The sequence below is a fragment of the Leucoraja erinacea genome, unplaced genomic scaffold, assembly GCF_028641065.1.
Source record: "Leucoraja erinacea ecotype New England unplaced genomic scaffold, Leri_hhj_1 Leri_491S, whole genome shotgun sequence".
NCBI lineage: Eukaryota > Metazoa > Chordata > Chondrichthyes > Rajiformes > Rajidae > Leucoraja > Leucoraja erinaceus.
In genome coordinates, this window is record NW_026576392.1 from 18,850 (window position 1) to 39,045 (window position 20,196).

Genomic DNA, 20,196 nt, shown 5'->3' on the forward strand with positions numbered 1-20,196 from the left:
AGCTTGGGTGAACCACGTCGGTTGAATATCGGTAATGTTTGTTGAATGTTCAAAGAGAATGATAAAGATAGGTTTCAAGTCGCCAAAAACGTCCACACCGGCGCCCGCTCTTCAAAATAACAGTGACAAGAATTTCTCAATTAATTCAATGAATCATTTTACAACATACATACAACTACTGCCACTGATAATAATATTGTAGCTTTGACAGGGGATGCAAGGGGATAAGAGTCAAGGCACGAGTAGGGGCGATATGTGGGCAAGTGCTTTGTAAAATGGCACAGAGGAGATGTTAAGAGAAAGGCACTGAATCCGAGATTGAGATGAAGGTTTGAACGCCAAGACGCTCCTCTACTTTAACAACCATATGTCACATTTCAAATTGCTGCAAGTTATTCTGTTGGTTGTTCATCTCCAGTTTCAATGATGAGATCCACCCCTCGCTTCATCAAACATTTACCAGCTCACAGTTTATTCAAGGAGGAGAAGGCCATTTTGTTATTTTGAACGGTTTTTTTAGCGTGTGGAAATCTTTCTTGACTTGGTGCCTATCTTTATTATTCTCCGCGAAAATGCGTTGTGTTCATTTACCAACATTCACGGTGCTCTCCCAAACCGCAAAGCATTCGCGTGAATTATTTACCCTGCCCACCATTCCAATCCAACCCAACCAAATTAAATTCCGAACGGCCACGGTGGCGCAGCAGTAGAGTTGCTGCCTTACAGCACTTGCAGCGCCGGAGATACGGGATCGATCCCGTCTACGGGTGCTGTCTGTACGGAGTCTGTAGGTTCTCGCCGTGACCTCGTGGGTCTTCTTCGAGATGCTGCTGACTCGATGTACTGCTCTCAGCTGCAATGAGCTACATTGCGTTCCCCAATCGAGCCAATAATCGCCAATGTAGGGAACACGCAGATGAAGAAGATGATGTTGCTCGGCGTCGCCAATAAGCGATACATTTCCAATTTCGTTATCATTCATAATCTCATTAATGTTTCTGTTTGAATGCCAAGTTGTTGCCTTCTACCACAGCTAACAATGATATTAGACATTTCCTGGACTTGCGTCCGTTTTAATCTCTCGTTATCACACCTTACAGTTCCATATCTCTAGTCTCCCTCTCTCCTGAATCTCGATCTTGACCCGAAACGTCACCCATCTTCTCCCCGGATATGCCTTATGTCCCACCTGCATTTTGTGTCTATCTTCGGCAGGGGACTACAGGATTTAACTCCGTAAAGTAGAGTACAGGCCGGTGCACATCGACCCCATTGTGGACATTGGGATTTGATTCTGGAATTGATGCGCTACAATGTGGAGAACTTTATTCTGCACTCTCTATCTTTCCCTTTGCTCTATCTATAGCACTTCGGTTTGAATGGGTTGTATTTATGGATCGTTATCTGATCTGCCAGTTAGTATGTAAAGCATAGTTAATCACTGTATCTCTGACCATTATAAATCTAAACACAATCCTTGTGTTTTCCAGACTACAGACAAGGCGATTCTGTTCACACAGATGCCGCGCTTAGCACGGATGACAGAAAGGGAGTCGGTGGGTTTCAGCTGCGCCGATGACACCGCAAGCCGCCCTCGAGAGAAACTGAGTGAGTTGGGAAGAATTCTCAGACCGCGGGAAACCACAACCAGCAAGCGCGGTGCAGACGTATCTCACTGCAGCAGGCAAAGCAGAAGCTGATGTTTTTGTATGAAGGTTTCACTGGTTTCCATCACTGTGAGGCTAAAGGCGCAGTAATAAACTGCAGAGTCGCTCAGCTGCAGCCCCGATAGGGTTAAACTGACTAATTTTCTATCGATCTGGAGCTGGGCAGAGAAGCGATCGCCTGCAAAATCGGCTTTCTTCTCGGTTCCTCCTGAATGTTTCCACAGTATGAACTCGGGCCTTGAGTCCTGATGATGCCGGTACCAAAATAAGAGGTAGTTCGTTGCTGCGGTATCATAGGTGCAGCTGAAAGTCACCGACTCTCCTTCCACTTTCTGTAATGACGGCAGCGATTGTGTGACGGTATCTCCATGATTGGGATCTGAAAAAATATATGGATTAGGTTTAGGTTTGTCATGCGTGCACCGAAATACGCGGAAGACCTTTGTATTACATCACCCAAACACATCAACTGATAATATACATAAATACAATCGTATCAAACGCACGCGCAATAGATAGACATAGGGAAGATAGCGAGTGCAGAATAAAGTTACTATTATTGTAGCGAATCAGTTCCAGAGACAAAGGCCGATGCCGACACTGGGGTGGATATGCATCGCATAGTTCCCTTGCATATCGAGGTGAATCGAACATGGCCGCGGCTGAGAGGTAGGAAGGAACTGCAGATGCTGACTTAAACCGAAGTTAGACACGAAAATCTGGAGTAACTCAGCGGATCTGCCAGCCTCTCTTGGCAAAAGGAATAGGTGACCCAAAGAAGGATCTCGACCCGAAACATTACCTATACCAATTCATTTTCTCCATGGCATATGGATGGCGATTAGATAGTACCCGGCTTTCCATTTACATGTAGGGAAAGATTAGACCGGTTCGCATTCACAATGATGGTCGACCTTTCATCGGAGTAAGTAGCCGGATTAACTGTTGCGACTTTACCTATCAGACATGCTCCCCACACAATCCAAATGGCAAAAACGCGCATTTTCCATGTGAAAGGCTCTTTGTGAAATTCTCTCCTCGACCTGTTGCTGTGCGGCTTTTGGATGTTCTCGCCTCTCCTGCTGGTGCTGGTGGCGCTGTGGTAACGGCGGGCGGGAAGCGACTGACTTCCGCCGACCTCAACTTCCTCCCCAGTTGGGACTCGGTCAGCGTTCTTTCAGGCTAGATAAGTAGTGACTGGGTGGGGGGAGGAAACGTCGTCATCGCTGTAACAGGGGAAACTCGGCTCGGCTTTTGTGAGGTATCATAATGTAAAGGAACTGTGAGGTGCGGGTCAATGATGGGTTGATATGTTACGTTGATGGCCTGGCGACATGTACCTTCCGTTTAAATTTATCTCTGAGTTAGAAATTGTCCCCATTCCAACATCGAACCGCACGGAACAGATTCAATGCGAGAGTGATGCAAGTTAGGATGCGAGGCCACCTTTAGAGTATTGCGTTCCGTTTTGGGCACTTGTAATATGAAACATGTTGTCAAGCAGGAAAGGGTGTAGAGAAAACTTGGGAGGATCACTCTGTACTCACAGTCACTTGATTCTGCGGCTGACACGGACACTTTAATAACTGGCACTGGCCATTTTAACAACTGGCACTGTCCACTCAAATCAGTTGCCCCGGACATTTTTATGATTGGTTTATTGTATTTTAACGTTGTGTTTTACCTGCTTTTAACTATTTATACTGTTATTGCTTTTCGTGTTGTTATGTGTGAAATGTTTTAAATTTCATGTGCTATGCGCCGCTATTCCCTGGGAAACGTCTTTTCATTGTGCACTGTACAACTGTTGCTTGCAAGATGACAATAAAAGTTGATTGATTGATCGATTGATCGATTGATTGATTGATTGATTGATTGATTGATTGATTGATTGATTGATTGATTGATTGATTGATTGATTGATTGATTGATTGATTGATTGATTGATTGATTGATTGATTGATTGATTGATTGATTGATTGATTGATGTTGCCAGCACCCAAGGGACTGAGTTTTGTTTAGTGTAGTTCAGAGATAGAGCGCGGAAACGGGCCCTTCGGCCTACCGAGTCCGCACCTCCCAGTGATCCCCGCACATTAACAATACCCAAACTAGGGACAATTTTACATTGATAATAAGTCAATTAACATACAAACATGGACGCCTTTGGAATGTGGGCGGAAACCCAATATCGCGGAGAAAACCGACGCAAGGCGCGGGGAGAGCGTACAAACTGTGTACAGACAACGGTTCATAATAAAGCCCCCACACACACACACACACACACACACACCATCAACCTGTATCCTCTGGTTCTCTACTCCCCTAAACGGAGCAGGTGTATCTGTGCGTTTACCCGATCAACACCTTTCATGATTATGGACACCCTTCACGCCCCTGCGGATCGTGGAATGGTCCTAGCCACCTCCTCCTCATCATGTAGCACAGTGGCACGGCGGCACGGTGACGTAACAGTATAGCTACTTCCTTACTGCGCCAGAGACTCGGGTATCCTGACTACGGGTGCTTGTATGTACAGTTTGTACGCTCTCCCCGTGACTTGCGAGGGTTTTCTCCGAGATCTTGGGTTTTCGCCCACAATCCAAAGACGTACATGTTTGTAGGTTAAGCGGCTTGTTATAAATACCAACACAATGGAACAGCATCCCTCTTCCCATCAGAACAGCCCCCTCCATCAACTATTTTAAGCCTAGACCGAAAACGTAATTCTACTCTCAAGCCTTTCTTGAGATCCTCTGTGAGAGCGCTGTATGTATGTACTTATGTGTGTATTGTTGATCTATGTACAACTGTTTGTAGCACGTTTAGAACCTGCACTAATATAAAGCACTTTGCACAACGAGAGTTGTTATTAAATGTGCTATAGAAGTTGCCTTGACTTGACTTGATCAACGTAAAACTGTCCCTAGTGTGTGTAGGGTATTGTTGATGTGCGGGGATCACTGGTAGGTGTGGACACAGTGGGGCCGAAGGGCCAGTTTCCGCACTGTATCTCTGAACTACACGAATCAAACTCAGTCCCTTGGGTGCTGGCAACATCATCGCACGTTTTCTCTGCACCCTTCCCTGCTGGACAACATCTTTCATATGACACGTGCCCAAAACGGAACGCAATACTCTAAAGGTGGCCTCGCATCCTAACTTGCATCTATCTCGCATCGAATCCGTTCCTTGCGGTTCGATGTGGGAATGGGGGTCATTTCTAACTCGGAATTAAATTTAAACAGAAAGTACATTTCGCCAGGCAATCAACGTAACCTATAAATCCCGCATTGACCCGCTCCTCATAGTTCCTTTACATTATGATACCATGGAGTTCCTCCCAAAAGCCGAGCCGAGTTTCCCCTGTTACAGCGATGAAGACGTTTCCTTCCCCCACCCAGTCACTACATGCCTAACCTGAAAGAACGCTGACCGAGTCCCAAATGGGGAGGAAGTTGAGGTAGGCGGAAGTCAGCCGCTTCCCGCCCACCTCTACCCCCAGCTCCACCAGCACCAGCAGGAGTGGCGAGAACATCCGAAAGCCGCACAGCACCAGATCGAGGAGAAAATTTCACAAAGGGTTTTTCACAGGGAAAATGCGCGTACTTGCCATTTGGATTGTGTGGGGAGCATGCCTGATAGGTAAAGTCGCAACAGTTAATCCGGCTACTTGCTCCGACGAAAGGTCGACCATCGTTGTGAATGCGAAACCGGTCTAATCTTTCCCTACATGTAAATGGAAAGCCGGGTACTATCTAATCGCCATCCATATGCCGTGGAGAAAATTAATTGCTATTGGTAATGTTTCGTGTCGAGACCCCTCTTCCGGTCACCTATTACTTTTGCCAAGAGAGGCTGGCTGATCCGCTGAGTTACTCCAGCTTTTTGTGTCTAACTTCGGTTTAAGTCAGCATCTGTAGTTTCTTCCTACCTCTCAGCGGCGGCAATGTTCGATTCACCTCGATATGCAAGGGAACTATGCGATGCATATCCACCCCAGTGTCCGACATTGGCCTTTGTCTCTGGAACTGATTCGCTACAATAATAATAACTTTATTCTGCACTCTCTATCTTCCCTTTAACTATCTATTGAACGTGCGTTTGGTTTGATTGTATTTATGTATATTATCAGTTGATGAGTTTGGGTGACATGTAATACAAAGGTCTTCCGCGTATTTCGGTGCACGCATGACAAACCTAAACCTAATCCATATATTTTTCAGATCCCAATCATGGAGATACCGTCACACAATCGCTGCCGTCAGCACAGAAGGTGGAAGGAGAGTCGGTGACTTTCAGCTGCACCTATGATACCGCAGCAACGAGCTACTTCTTATTTTGGTACCGGCATCATCAGGACTCAAGGCCCGAGTTCATACTGTATAAACGTTCAAGAGGAAACGAGGAGAAAGCCGATTTTGCAGGCGATCGCTTCTCTGCCCTGCTCCAGACCGATAGAAAATTTGTCAGTTTAACCCTATCGGGGCTGGAGCTGAGCGACTCTGCAGTTTATTACTGCGCTCTGAGCCTCACAGTGATGAAAACCAGTGAAACCTTCATACAAAAACATCTACTTGTGCTTTGCCTGCTGCATACGTCTGCACCGCACTTGCTGTTTGTGGTTTCCCGCCGCGTTAGAATTCTTCCCAACTCACTCAGTGGATTGGGTTTAGATTTATAATGGTCAGAGATAAAGTGATGAACTATGCTTTGCATTCCGTTTCTTGTACAATGTCTGGCAGACGCCGCTGAGATCCCCCAACACATAATTTTAGATTTGCTGCACATTCCAGCATTTCTAGACATACGTGACTTGTTGTCAAGAATGGACTGGAAGGCTGTTCTGGTAGAATGGGTAAGATATACGGAATAAACGCTTAGCACGAACCTAATTCCTACCATAGGAAGCGAAACAAGCACGATGAAAATAATCTTTATTTCAAATAAAGACACGTTGCTACTAAAAAATGTGTTCGTTAAATTGGATATATTTCTGGAAAATGTTGTCGTGTCTTAACATAGAAACATATAAATTATGTGCAGGAGTAGGCCATTCGGCCCTTCGAGCCTGCACCGCCATTTAATATGATCATGGCTGATCATCCAACTCAGTATCCCGTACCTGCCTTCACTCCATACCCTCTGATCCCCCCGGCCACAAGGGCCACATCTAACTCCCCCTTAAATATAGCCAATGAACTGGCCTCAACTACCCTCTGTGGCAGAGAGTTCCAGAGATTCACCACTCTCTGTGTGAAAAAAGTTCTCCTCATTTCGGTTTTAAAGGATTTCCCCCTTATCCTTAAGCTGTGACCCCTTGTCCTGGACTTCCCCAACATCGGGAACAATCTTCCTGCATCTAGCCTGTCCCACCCCTTAAGAATTTTGTAAGTTTCTATAAGATCCCCTCTCAATCCCCTAAATTCTAGAGAGTATAAACCAAGTCTATCCAGTCTTTCTTCATAAGACAGTCCTGACATCCCAGGAATCAGTCTGGTGAACCTTCTCTGCACTCCCACTATGGCAATAATGTCCTTCCTCTGATTTGGAGACCAAAACTGCAGGTGTGGTCTCACCAAGACCCTGTACAGCTGCAGTAGAACCTCCCTGCTCCTATAGTCAAATCCCCTTGCTATGAAAGCCAAATTAAAATGTTCGAATGTTAGTGATCTGCCTGAACTCAGTTGCGAAAATAAGTGATCGGCAGAATAACCTTGTATTTAATTGTTATAGAGGGAATGTATCGTCATCGAAGTGTACAAAGGCGTTTATCCCGGTTAGTTGGTCAATCGGGTAAGTACACTGCAAGCTTATTTCCCAAATACTCCGACTAATCACAGATCTACAGAGTCGAACTTGGGGGCACTGCTACTGTTGAACCTACGGTATATTTTATCTGAATACAGTAATCAGGGAGGCAAACCTTGGGGTGAAACACGTCGGGTGAATATCGGTAACAATAATGTTCAAAGAGAATGATAAAGATAGGCTTCAAGTCGCCAAAAACGTCCACACCGGCGCTCGCTCTTCAAAATAACAGTGACAAGAATGTCTCAATTAATTCAATGAATTATCTTACAACATACATACAACTAATGCCACTGATAATAATATTGTAGCAATCGAGCTTTCTCAGGGGATGAAAGGAGATAAGGGTCAAGGCACGAGTAGGGGCGATATGTGGGCAATTGCTTTGTAAAATGGCACAGAGGAGATGTTGAGAGAAAGCATTGAATCCGAGATGGAGATGAAGGTTTGAACGCCAAGACGCTCCTCTACTTTAACAACCATATGTCACATTTCAAACTGCTGCAAATTATTCTGTAGGTTGTTCATCTCCAGTTTCAATGATGAGATCCATCCCTCGCTTCATCAAACATTTACCAGATCACAGTTTATTCAAGGAGGAGAAGGCTGAGAAACGTCACCCATCTTCTTTCCGGATATTCCTCCTGTCCCACCTGCATTTTGTGTCTATCTTCGGCAGGGGACTGCAAGATTTAACTCCATAAATTAGAATACAGGCCGGTGCACATCGACCCCATTGTGGACATTGGGATTTGATTCTGGAATTGATGCGCTACAATGAGGAAAACTTTATTCTGCACTCTGTATCTTCCACTTTGCTCTATCTATTGCACTTCGGTTTGAATGGGTTGTATTTATGGATCGTTATCTGGTCTGCCAGCTAGTAAGCAAAGCATAGTATATCACTGTATCTCTGGCCATTTTAAATCTAAACCCAATCCATTTGTTTTCCGGACACCAGACATGGCGATTCTGTTCACACAGATGCCGCCCTCAGCACGGAGCACAGAAAGGGAGTCGGTGGGTTTCAGCTGCGCCGATGACACCGCAAGCCGCTCTCGAAAGAAACTGAGTGAGTTGGGAAGAATTCTCAGGCGGCGGGAAACCACAACCAGCAAGCGCGGTGCAGACGTATCTCACTGCAGCAGGCATTGCTGAAGCTGATGTTTTTGTATGAAGGTTTCACTGGTTTCCATCACTGTGCGGCCAAAGGCGCAGTAATAAACAGCAGAGTCGCTCAGTTCCAGCCCCGATAGGGTTAAACTGAATAATTTTCTATCGATCTGGAGCTGGACAGAGAACCGATCGCCTGCAAAATCGGCTTTCTTCTCGGTTCCTCCTGAATATTTATACAGTATGAACTCGGGCCTTGAGTCCTGATGATGCCGGTACCAAAATAAGTCGTAGCCCGTTGCTGCGGTGTCATAGGTGCAGCTGAAAGTCATCGACTCTCCTTCCACTTTCTGTGCTGACGGTAGCGATTGTGTGACGGTATCTCCATGATTCGGATCTGAAAAAATATATGGATAAAGTTTAGGTTTGTCATGCGTCCACCGAAATACGCGGAAGACCTTTGTATTACATGTCACCCAAACACATCAACTGATAATATACTTAAATACAATCAAATCAAACGCACGTTCAATAGATAGACAAAGGGAAGACAGAGAGTGCAGAATAAAATCATTATTATTGTAGCGAATCAGTTCCAGAGGCAAAGGCCAATGTCGACACTCGGGTAGATATGCATCGCATAGTTCCCTTGCATATCGAGGTGAATCGAACATTGCCGCGGCTGAGAGGTAGGAAGGAACTGCAGATGCTGACTTAAACCGAAGTTAGACACAAAAAGCTAGAGTAACTCAGCGGGTCTGCCAGCCTCTCTTGACAAAAGGAATGGGTGACCCGAAGAGGGGTCTCGACACGAAACATTACCTATACCAATACATTTTCTACATGGCATATGGATGGCGATTAGATAGTACCCGGCTTTCCATTTACATATAGGGAAAGATTAGACCGGTTCGCATTCACAATGATGGCCGACGTTCCGTCGGAGTAAGTAGCCGGAAAAACTATTGCGACTTTACCTATCAGGCATGCTCCCCACACAATCCAAATGGCAAATACGCGCATTTTTCCTGTGAAAGGCTCTTTGTGAACTTGCCTCCTCCACCTGGTGCTGTGCGGCTTTCGGATGTTCTCGCCTCTCCTGCTGGTGCTGGTGGCGCTGGGGTAACGGTGGGCGGGAAGCGGCTTACTTCCGCCGACCTCAACATCCTCCCCAGTTGTGACTCGGTCAGCGTTCTTTCAGGTTAGGCATGTAGCGACTGGGTGGGGGAAGGAAACATCTTCATCGCTGTAACAGGGGAAACTCGGCTCGGTTTTTGTGAGGAACTCTAAGGTATCATAATGTACAGGAACTATGAGGAGCGGGTCAATGCGGGATTTATAGCTTACGTTGATTGCCTGGCGAAATGTACTTTCTGTTTAAATTTAATTTCGAGTTAGAAATGACCCCCCATTCCCACAGCGAACCGCAATGAACGGATTCGATGCGAGATAGATGCAAGTTAGGATGCGAGGCCACCTTTAGAGTATTGCGTTCCGTTTTGGGCACGTGTCATATGAAAGATGTTGTCCAGCAGGGAAGGGTGCAGAGAAAACGTGCGATGATGTTGCCAGCACCCAATGGACTGAGTTTGATTCGTGTAGTTCAGAGATACAGCGCGGAAACTGGCCTTTCGGCCCACTGTGTCCGCACGTACCAGTGATCCGCGCAAATCAACAATACCGTACACACACTAGGGACAATTTTACATTGATCAAGTCAAGTCAAGTCAATTTTATTTCTATAGCACATTTAAAACAACTCTCGTTGTGCAAAGTGCTTTACATTAGTGCAGGTACTAAACGTGCTACAAACTGTTGTACAGAGATCAACAATACATACATAAGTGCATACATGCAGCGCTCCCTCAGGGGACCTCAAGAAAGGCTTGAGAGTAGAAATAAGTTATCAGTCTAGACTTAAAAGAGTTGATGGAGGGGGCTGTTCTGGTGGGAAGAGGGATGCTGTTCCATTGTGTTGGTATTTATAACAAGCCACTTAACCTACAAACATGTACGTCTTTGGATTGTGGGCGAAAACCCAAGATCTCGGAGAAAGCCCTCGCAAGTCACGGCGAGAGCGTGCAAACTGTACATACAAGCACCCGTAGTCTAGATACCCGTGTCTCTGGAGCAGTAAGGAAGTAGCTATACCGTTACGTCACCGTGCCGCCCTGCCACCGAGCTACATGGCGAGGATGAGGTGGCTAGGACTATTCCATGATGCGCAGGAGGGGTGAAGGGTGTCCAAAATCGTGAGAGGCGTAGATCTGGTAAACGCACAGAGTCACTTGCCCCGTATAGGGAAATAGAGAACCAGTGGAAACAGTTTGATTGTGTGTGTCTGTGTCTGTGTGTGTGGTGGGGCATTAATATGAACCATTGTCTGTACACAGTTTGTACGCCCTTCCCGCGCCTAGCGTGGGTTTTCTCCGAGATCTTGGGTTTCCGCCCACACTCCAAAGGCGTCCATGTTTGTAGGTAATGTAGGTAAATTGGCTTGCTATCAATGTCAAATTGTCCCTAGTGTGTGTAGGGTATTGTTGGTGTACGGGGATCAATGGTAGGTGCGGACTCGGCGGGTCGAAGGACCCGTTTCCGGCCTCTATCTCTGAACTACATAGAATAGAATAGAATAGAATAGAATAGAATAGAATAGAATAGTTTCTTTATTGTCATTGTAACATGGACCATGTACAACGAAATTTAAAATGTCAGCCAGTCAGTGCAGCATTCAAACATTTCTAAAAGCTAACGATACATACACGGTAAAATAATAAAGATAAACAACTAAATAAATATCACGAACACAGCACGCATGCACACCCAACCCTCCATCCTTCTGTCGATTCCACAGTTACCACAGTCCCTTAGTCTGTATCGCCCCTGCGTTCCTTGGCGGCTACATTTAGTGCCTTTATAGCAGTGGGGTAAAAACTGTTTTTGAGTCTGTTTGTCCTTGTCCTTGTAGATCTGTACCGTCTGCCTGGCGGCAACAGTTCAAACAGGGAGTGTCCGGGGTGGGAAATGTCCTTTATGATATTCTGGGTTTTTTTGGTGCAGCGGGAACTGTGTAAGTCCTCCAAGGTAAGGAGAGGGCAGCCGACAATCAAACAAAACTCAGTCATTTGGGTGCTGGCAACATCATCCCAAGCATTCTCTGCTCCCTTTCCTGCCTGACGACATGTTTCATATGATAAGTGCCCAAAACGGAACGCAATACTCTAAAGGTGGCCTCGCATCCTAACTTGCATCTATCTCGCATTGAATCCGTTCCTTGCGGTTCGATGTGGGAATGGGGATAATTTCTAACTCGGAGATAAATTTAAACAGAAAGTACATTTCGCCAGGCCATCAACGTGACCGATAATTCCCGCATTGACCCGCTCCTCATAGTTGCTTTACATTATGATACCTTAGAGTTCCTCACAGAAGCAGATGCGAGTTTCCCCTGTTACAGCGTTGAAGACGATTCCTCCCCTAACCCAGTCACTACATGCCTAACCTGAAAGAACGCGGACCGAGTCCCAACTGGGGAGGAAGTTGAGGTAGGCGGAAGTCACTCACTTCCCGCCCACCGTCACCACTGCGCCACCAGCACCAAAAGTAGAGGCGAGAACATCCGAAAGCTGCACAGCACCAGGTCGAGGAGGGAAGTTCACAAAGGGTTTTTCACAGTGAAATGCCATTTGCCATTTGCATTGTGCGGGGAGCATGCCTGATAGGTGAAGTCGCAACAGTTAATCCGGCTACTTACTCCGACTGAATGTCGACCATTATTGTGAATGCGAACCGGTCTAATCTTCCCCTACATGTAAATGGAAAGCCGGGTATTATCTAATCGCCATCATATGCCATGGAGAAAATGAATTGGTATAGGTAATGTTTCGTGTCGAGACCCTTCTTCAGGTCACCTATTCCTTTTATTCTGCACTCGCTATCTTCCCTTTATCTATCTATTGAACGTGCGTTTGATTTGATTGTATTTAAGTATATTATCAGTTGATCTGTTTGGGTGACATGTAATACAAAGGTCTTCCGCGTATTTCGGGGCACGTATGACAAACCTGAACCTAATCCATACATTTTTTCAGATCCCAATCATTGAGATACCGTCACACAATCGCTACCGTCAGCACAGAAGGTGGAAGGAGAGTCGATGATTTTCAGCTGCACTTGTGATACCGCAGCAACGTACTACGTCTTATTTTGGTACCGGCATCATCAGGACTCAAGGCCCGAATTCATACTGGAAAACACATGGACTGGGTTTAGATTTATAATGGTCAGTGATATAGTGATGAACTATGCTTTGCATTCCATATCTTATACGTTGTCTGTCAGACGCCGCTGAGATCCTCCAACACATAATTTTAGATTTGCTGCACATTCCAGCATCTCTAGTCATACGTGACTTGTTTTCAAGAATGGACTGGAAGGCTGTTCTGGTAGAATGGGTCAGATATACAGAATAAACGCTTAGCACGAACCTAATTACTGCATCAGGGATCGAAATAAGCACGATGAAAATAATCTATATTTCAAATAAAGCCACATTGCTAAATAAAATTGCTTCGTTAAAGTGGATATCTTTCTGGATAATGTTGGCGTGTCTGAAAATGTTCAAATGTTATTGATCTGCTTGGACTCAGCTGCGAAAATAAGTGATCGGCAGAATAACCTTGTATTTAATTGTTATAGAGGGAATGGATGGTCATCGAAGTGTACACAGGCGTGTATCCCGGTTAGTTGGTCAATCGGGTAACTACACTGCAAGCTTCTTTCCCAAATAATCCGACTAATAACAGATCTACAGAGTCGAACTTGGGGGGCACTGCTACTGTTTGACCTATGGTATATTTTATCTGAATACAGTAATCAGTGAGGCAAACCTTGGGGTGAAACACGTCGGGTGAATATCGGTAACAATAATGATCTAAGAGAATGCTAAAGATAGGCTTCAAGTCGCCAAAGATTTCCACACCGGCGCTCGCTCTTCAAAATAACAGTGACAAGAATGTCTCAATTAATTCAATGAATTGTCTTACAACATGCATACAACTAATGCCACTGATAATAATATTGTAGCAATCGAGCTTTGTCAGGGGCTGAAAGGGGATAAGGGTCAAGGCACGAGTAGGGGCGATATGTGGGCAAGGCCTTTGTAAAATGGCACAGAGGAGATGTTAAGAGAAAGGCATGAAATCCGAAATTGAGATGAAGGTTTGAACGCCAAGACGCTCCTCTACTTTAACAACCATATGTCACACTTCAAACTGTTGCAAATTATTTCATTGGTTGTTCATCTCCAGTTTCAATGATGATATCCACCCCTCGCTTCATCAAACATTTACCAGATCACAGTTTATTCAAGGAGAAGGTCATTTTGTTATTTTGTAGCGTGTGGAAATCTTTCTTGACTTGGTGCCTATCTTTATTATTCTCCGCGAAAATGCGTTGTGTTCATTTACCAGCATTCACGGTGCGCTCCCAAACCGCAAAACATTCGCGTGAATTATTTATCCTGCCCACCATTCCAATCCAACCCAACCAAACTAAATTCCGGGCGGCCACGGTGGCGCAGCAGTAGAGTTGCTGCCTTGCAGCACTTGCAGCGCCGGAGACACGGGATCGATCCCGTCTACGGGTGCTGTCTGTACGGAGTTTGTAGGTTCTCGCCGTGACCTCGCGGGTCTTCGCCGAGATGCTGCTGACTCGATGTACTGCTCTCAGCTGCAATGAGCTACATTGCGTTCCCCAATCGAGGCGAATATCGCCAATGTAGGGAACACACAGATGAAGAAGATGATGTTGATCGGCGTCGCCAATAAGCGATACATTTTCAATTTCGTTATCATTCATAATCGCACTAATGTTTCTGTTTGAATGCCAAGTTGTTGCCTCCCTCCCCACCCCCCCCCCCCCCTCCCCCCCCAGCTAACAATGATATTAGACATTTCCTGGACCAGCGTCCGTTTTAATCTCTCGTTATCACAATTACCGTTCCATATCTCTAGTCTCGCTCTCCCCTGAATCTCAGTCACGAACCCAAACGTCACCCATCGTCTCTCCGGAAATGCCTCCTGTCCCACCAGCATTTTGTGTCTATCTTCGGCATGGTACTACAGGATTTAACTCCGTAAAGTAGAGCACAGGCCGGTGCACATCGACCCCATTGTGGACATTGGGATTTGATTCTGGAATTGATGCGCTACAATGTGGAGAACTTTATTCTGCACTCTGTATCTTTCCCTTTGCTCTATCTATTGCACTTCGGTTTGAATGGGTTGTATTTATGGATCGTTATCTGGTCTGCCAGCTAGTATGTAAAGCACAGTTCATCACTATATCTCTGACCATTATAAATCTAAACCCAATCCATGTGTTTTCCAGACACCAGACATGGCGATTCTGTTCACACAGATGCCGCCCTCAGCACGGAGCACAGAAAGGGAGTCGGTGGGTTTCAGCTGCGCCGATGACACCGCAAGCCGCCCTCGAGAGAAACTGAGTGAGTTGAGAAGAATTCTCAGGCGGCTGGAAACCACAACCAGCAAGCGCGGTGCAGGCGTATCTCACTGCAGCAGGCAAAGCAGAAGCTGATGTTTTTGTATGAAGGTTTCACTGGTTTCCATCACTGTGCGGCTAAAGGCGCAGTAATAAACAGCAGAGTCGCTCAGCTCCAGGCCCGATAGGGATAAACTGACTAATTTTCTATCGGTCTGGAGCTGGGCAGCGAAGCGATCGCCTGCAAAATCGGCTTTCTCCTCGCTTCCACTTGAATATTTATTCAGTATGAACTCGGGCTTTGAGTCCTGGTGATGCCGGTACCAAAATAAGACGTAGCTCGTTTCTGCGGTGTCATAGGTGCAGCTGAAAGTCACCGACTCTCCTTCCACCTTCTGTGCTGACGGTAGCGATTGTGTGACGGTATCTCCATGATTGGGATCTGAAATAAATATATGGATTAGGTTTAGGTTTGTCATGCGTGCATCGAAATACGCGGAAGACCTTTGTATTACATGTCACCCAAACACATCAACTGATAATATACTTAAATACAATCAAATCAAACCCACGTTCAATAGATAGACGAAGGGAAGACAGAGAGTGCACAATAAAATAATTGTTATTGTAGCGAATCAGTTCCAGAGACAAAGGCCAATGTCGACACTGGGGTGGATATGTATCGCATAGTTCCCATGCATATCGAGGTGAATCGAACATTGCCGCGGCTTATACGTAGGAAGGAACTGCAGATGCTGAATTAAACCGGAGTTAGACACAAAAAGCTGGTGTAACTCAGCGGATCTGCCAGCCTCTCTTGGCAAAAGGAATAGGTGACCTGAAGAAGGGTCTCGACCCGTAACATTACCTATACCAATTCATTTTCTCCCAGGCATATGGATGGCGATTAGATAGTACCCGGCTTTCCATTTACATCTAGGGAAATATTAGACCGGTTTCGCATTCACAATGATGGTCGACCTTTCATCGGAGTAAGTAGCCGGATTAACTGTTGCGACTTTACCTATCAGGCATGCTCCCCACACAATCCAAATGGCAAGTACGCGCATTTTCCCTGTGAAAAACCCTTTGTGAAATTCTCTCCTCGATCTGGTGCTGTGCGGCTTTCGGATGTTCTCGCCTCTCCTGCTGGTGCTGGTGGCGCTGTGGTAAAGGTGGGCGGGAAGCGGCAGACTTCCGCCTACCTCAACTTCCTCCCCAGTTGGGACTCGGTAAGCGTTCTTTCAGGTTAGGCATGTAGTGACTGGGTGGGGGAAGGAAACGTCTTCATCGCTGTAACAGGGGAAACTCGGCTCGGCTTTTGTGAGGAACTCTAAGGTATCATAATGTAAAGGAACTATGAGGAGCGGGTCAATGCGGGATATATAGGTTACGTTGATTGCCTGGTGAAATGTACTTTCTGTTTAAATTTTATTCCGAGTTAGAAATGACCCCCATTCCCACATCGAACCGTAAGGAACGGATTCGATGCGAGATAGATGCAAGTTAGGATGCGAGGCCACCTTTAGAGTATTGCGTTACTTTTGCGCACTTGTCATATGAAAGATGTTGTCCAGCAGGGAAGGGTGCAGAGAAAACGTGCGATGATGTTACCAGCACCCAATGGACTGTGTTTGATTCGTGTAGTTCAGAGATACAGCGCGGAAACTGGCCCTTCGGCCCACTGAGCCCGCACCTACCAGTGACCCCCGCACATCAACAATACCCTACACACACTAGGGACAGTTTTACATTGATCAAGTCAAGTCAAGTCAATTTTATTTCTATAGCATATTTAAAAACGGCTTTCGTTGTGCAAAGTGCTTTACATTAGTGCAGGTACTAAACGTGCTACAAACAGTTGTACATAGATCAACAATACATACATAAGTACATACATACATACAGCGCTCTCACAGAGGACCTCAAGAAAGGCTTGAGAGTAGAAATACGTTTTCAGTCTAGGCTTAAAATAGTTGATGGAGGGGGCTGTTCTGATGGGAAGAGGGATGCTGTTCCATTGTGTTGGTATTTATAACAAGCCGCTTAACCTACAAACATCTACGTCTTTGGATTGTGGGCGAAAACCCAAGATCTCGGAGAAAACCCTCGCAAGTCACGGGGAGAGCGTACATATTGTACATACAAGCACCCGTAGTCAGGATCCCCGTGTCTCTGGCGCAGTAAGGAAGTAGCTATACCGTTACGTCACCGTGCCGCCGTGCCACTGAGCTACATGATGAGGATGAGGTGGCCAGGACTATTCCATGATGCGCAGGGGGGTGAAGGGTGTCCAAAATCATGAGAGGAGTAGATCGGGTAAACGCACATATACACCTGCCCCGTATAATAATAATAATAATAATAATAATAATAATGTTTATTTATATAGCACTTTTCAAGAAAACCAGTATTTGAACCAAAGTGCTTTACAGAGATTGATTAAAATTAATTGAACAGATCAATGCAATAAATCCATACAAATCAAAAAAAAGAAAAAAAGAAAAAAGACACAGAAACAGTACACTATAGAAATCAACATGAAACGTCCCCCCACAGCAGAATTCACTGTGAGGGAAGGCACTAAAAATACCCAGTTCTCCCCCTCATAGTCCACCCGAGGTTGGGGCCTATATCTGGCCTCCTCAGCCAACCCGGTGTTTTCAGGTGCTCTTGCCGCGAAGCTGGATCATCGGCGTCGGTGAACATCCATCAGCGGCTTGGACTGAAGCGGCCGCTTCCCCCCCGAAGACTGCAACGACCAAAGTTCACAGGCCGCGCCGGCCGAACCTCCGACTCTGGCGATCTCGGATCCCAGGCTCCGCGGTGGTGTCGGCGGTCACAGTGCCCCGGAGCTTACCGCAAGGCGACCCGATAAGGCATCGCCCGCTCCATGTAGGTGTCCCAGCATCTACACCGCCGTCGAATCTGCAGTCCCGGCAGGAAACGCCGCTCCAGCGCTGCTCCAGTTCGATTGTAGGCCGCACAGAGAGGACGAACATGCGGTTCCGAGAAAAACCGCATCTCCGACCAGGTAGGACTGGGGTTAAAATAGTTTCCCCCTTCCCTTCCCCCACCCTAAAAGAAGACCTCCAAGAAACATTCTATACGAACAGGACTAAAAATAAAATAAAAAAGGGTGAAAGGACGGAATGCAGGAGGAGCAGCCGTACACAACGGCGCATCACCCCCGCAGTCCGCCATCTTGTATAGAGGAATTGAGAACCAGAGGATAATGGTTGATGGTGTGTGTGTGTGTGTGTGTGTGTGTGTGATGGGGCTTTAATATGAACCATTGTCTGTACACAGTTTGTACGCTCTCGCCGCGCCTTGCGTGGGTTTTCTCCGCGATATTGGGTGTCCGCCCACACTCCAAAGGCGTCAATGTTTGTAGGTTAATTGGCTTGTTATCAATGTAAAATTGTCCCTAGTGTGTGTAGGGTATTGTTGATGAGCGCGGATCACTGGTAGGTGCGGACTCGGTGGGCCGAAGGGCCCGTTTCCGCGCTGTATCTCTGAACTACACGAAACAAACTCAGTCCCTTGAGTGCTGGCAATACCATCCCAAGTACCGAACATCCGAAAGCCGCAGAGCACCAGGTCGAGGAGACACATTCTCAAGGGGTTTTCTCGGGGGAAATGCGCGTTTTTGCCATTTGCATTGTGTGGAGGGCATGCCTGACAGGTAAAGTCTCAACAGTTAATCCAGCTACTTGCTCCGACGGAACGTCGACCATCATTGTGAATGCGAACCGGTCTAATCTTTCCCTACATGTAAATGGAAAGCCGGGTACGAAATTATTTAATCTCCAGTTTCAATGATGAGATCAACTCCTCGCTTCATCAAACATTTACCAGATCACAGTTTATTTAAGGAGGAGAAGGCAATTTTGTCATTTTGAAGGGTTTTTATATCGTGTGGAAACCTATTTTTAACTTATTGCCTATCTTTATTATTCTCCGCGAAAATGCGTTGTGTTCATTTACCAACATTCACGGTGCTCTCCCAAACCTCAAAGTATTCGCGTGAATTATTTATCCTGCCCACCATTCCAACCCAACCAAATTAAATTCCGGGCGGCCTCGGTGGCGTAGCAGTAGAGCTGCTGCCTTACAGCACTTGCAGCGCCGGAGACCCGAGTTCGATCCCGACTACGGGAGCTGTCTGTACGGAGTTTGTACCTTCTCGCCGTGACCTCGTGGGTTTTTCTCCGAGATCTGTGGCGTACAAGTATGCAGGTTAATTGGCTTGGTGTAAGTGCAAATTGTCCCCAGTGTGTGTAGGATAGTGTTAATCAATGGGGCTGACTAATGTGTCAGTTCGGTCTCGCTGCCTGCCCGCTGAGTTACTCCAGAATTTTAGTACACCCACCTGCCTGCGTTTTGCCCATATCCTTCTAAACCTGTCCAATGCATGTCCCTGTATCAATGTTTCTTCAACATTACGACACTCGTTGCCTTAACTGCCTCCTCGGGCAGCTCGTTCCATACGTGTGTGGAAAAGCTTAGCCCTCAGGTTTCTATTATCCCCCCCCCCACCCAACCCCCCCCCCCCCCCCCCCCCCCCACACACACACACACACACATACATACACACACCCAACACCCCGCCCCCTCTACGTTATACCCATGCCCTCGGGTTGTTGTTTCCCCTATTCTGAATAAGATATTCTGCAACTAGCCGATATATTACGATCGATTTGGACGAACAGGAGAACGTGCAAACTACGCACCGACAACGGCGGGGTCAGGTTCACACCCGTGTCTGTGGCGCTGTCGGAGCAGTGGACAAACCCTGTTTAGCAGCCTGGACTAAAATAGCTTATTATTGGCATTGTGATCATCGTAATCAGCGGGAAATGATCACAATTCATGGGAGACTTTGAATAAAGAATTTTGGAAACCGAATGTAACAAAGAACATTTCGAATACCGTGTTTTCTGAGCAGCTGGGAAGATGCGAGATTTTCATTTCGGAGCTGTTGTAACGAGAGAGAGACACGGAGCAGAGAATAGACAAGAACATGGACCAGTAACGGAAGGGTGACAGCTCTCAACGAATAGGAAGCAAGCCACCGGCGCACCTGCGCAAATCGTACCAT

The 20,196-nt window shown here is 46.3% G+C and overlaps 4 gene segments (V, D, J or C); 1 reads left to right on the forward strand and 3 right to left on the reverse strand.

Annotated features, from left to right (window-relative positions):
* Positions 1–234: 234 nt before the first annotated feature.
* LOC129693946 (T cell receptor alpha variable 38-1-like) lies at positions 235–2,670 on the reverse strand. The segment is given in 2 exon segments: positions 235–2,046; positions 2,625–2,670. Coding segments are annotated over 2 exon segments (420 nt in total).
* Positions 2,671–5,266: 2,596 nt separating this feature from the next.
* On the forward strand, positions 5,267–8,521 carry LOC129693943 (T cell receptor alpha variable 38-1-like). The segment is given in 3 exon segments: positions 5,267–5,312; positions 5,894–6,217; positions 8,463–8,521. Coding segments are annotated over 3 exon segments (429 nt in total).
* Positions 8,522–8,614: 93 nt separating this feature from the next.
* Positions 8,615–9,614, reverse strand: LOC129693944 (T cell receptor alpha variable 38-1-like). The segment is given in 2 exon segments: positions 8,615–8,988; positions 9,569–9,614. Coding segments are annotated over 2 exon segments (420 nt in total).
* Positions 9,615–14,722: 5,108 nt separating this feature from the next.
* LOC129693947 (T cell receptor alpha variable 38-1-like) lies at positions 14,723–16,426 on the reverse strand. The segment is given in 2 exon segments: positions 14,723–15,537; positions 16,120–16,426. Coding segments are annotated over 2 exon segments (420 nt in total).
* Positions 16,427–20,196: the final 3,770 nt, after the last annotated feature.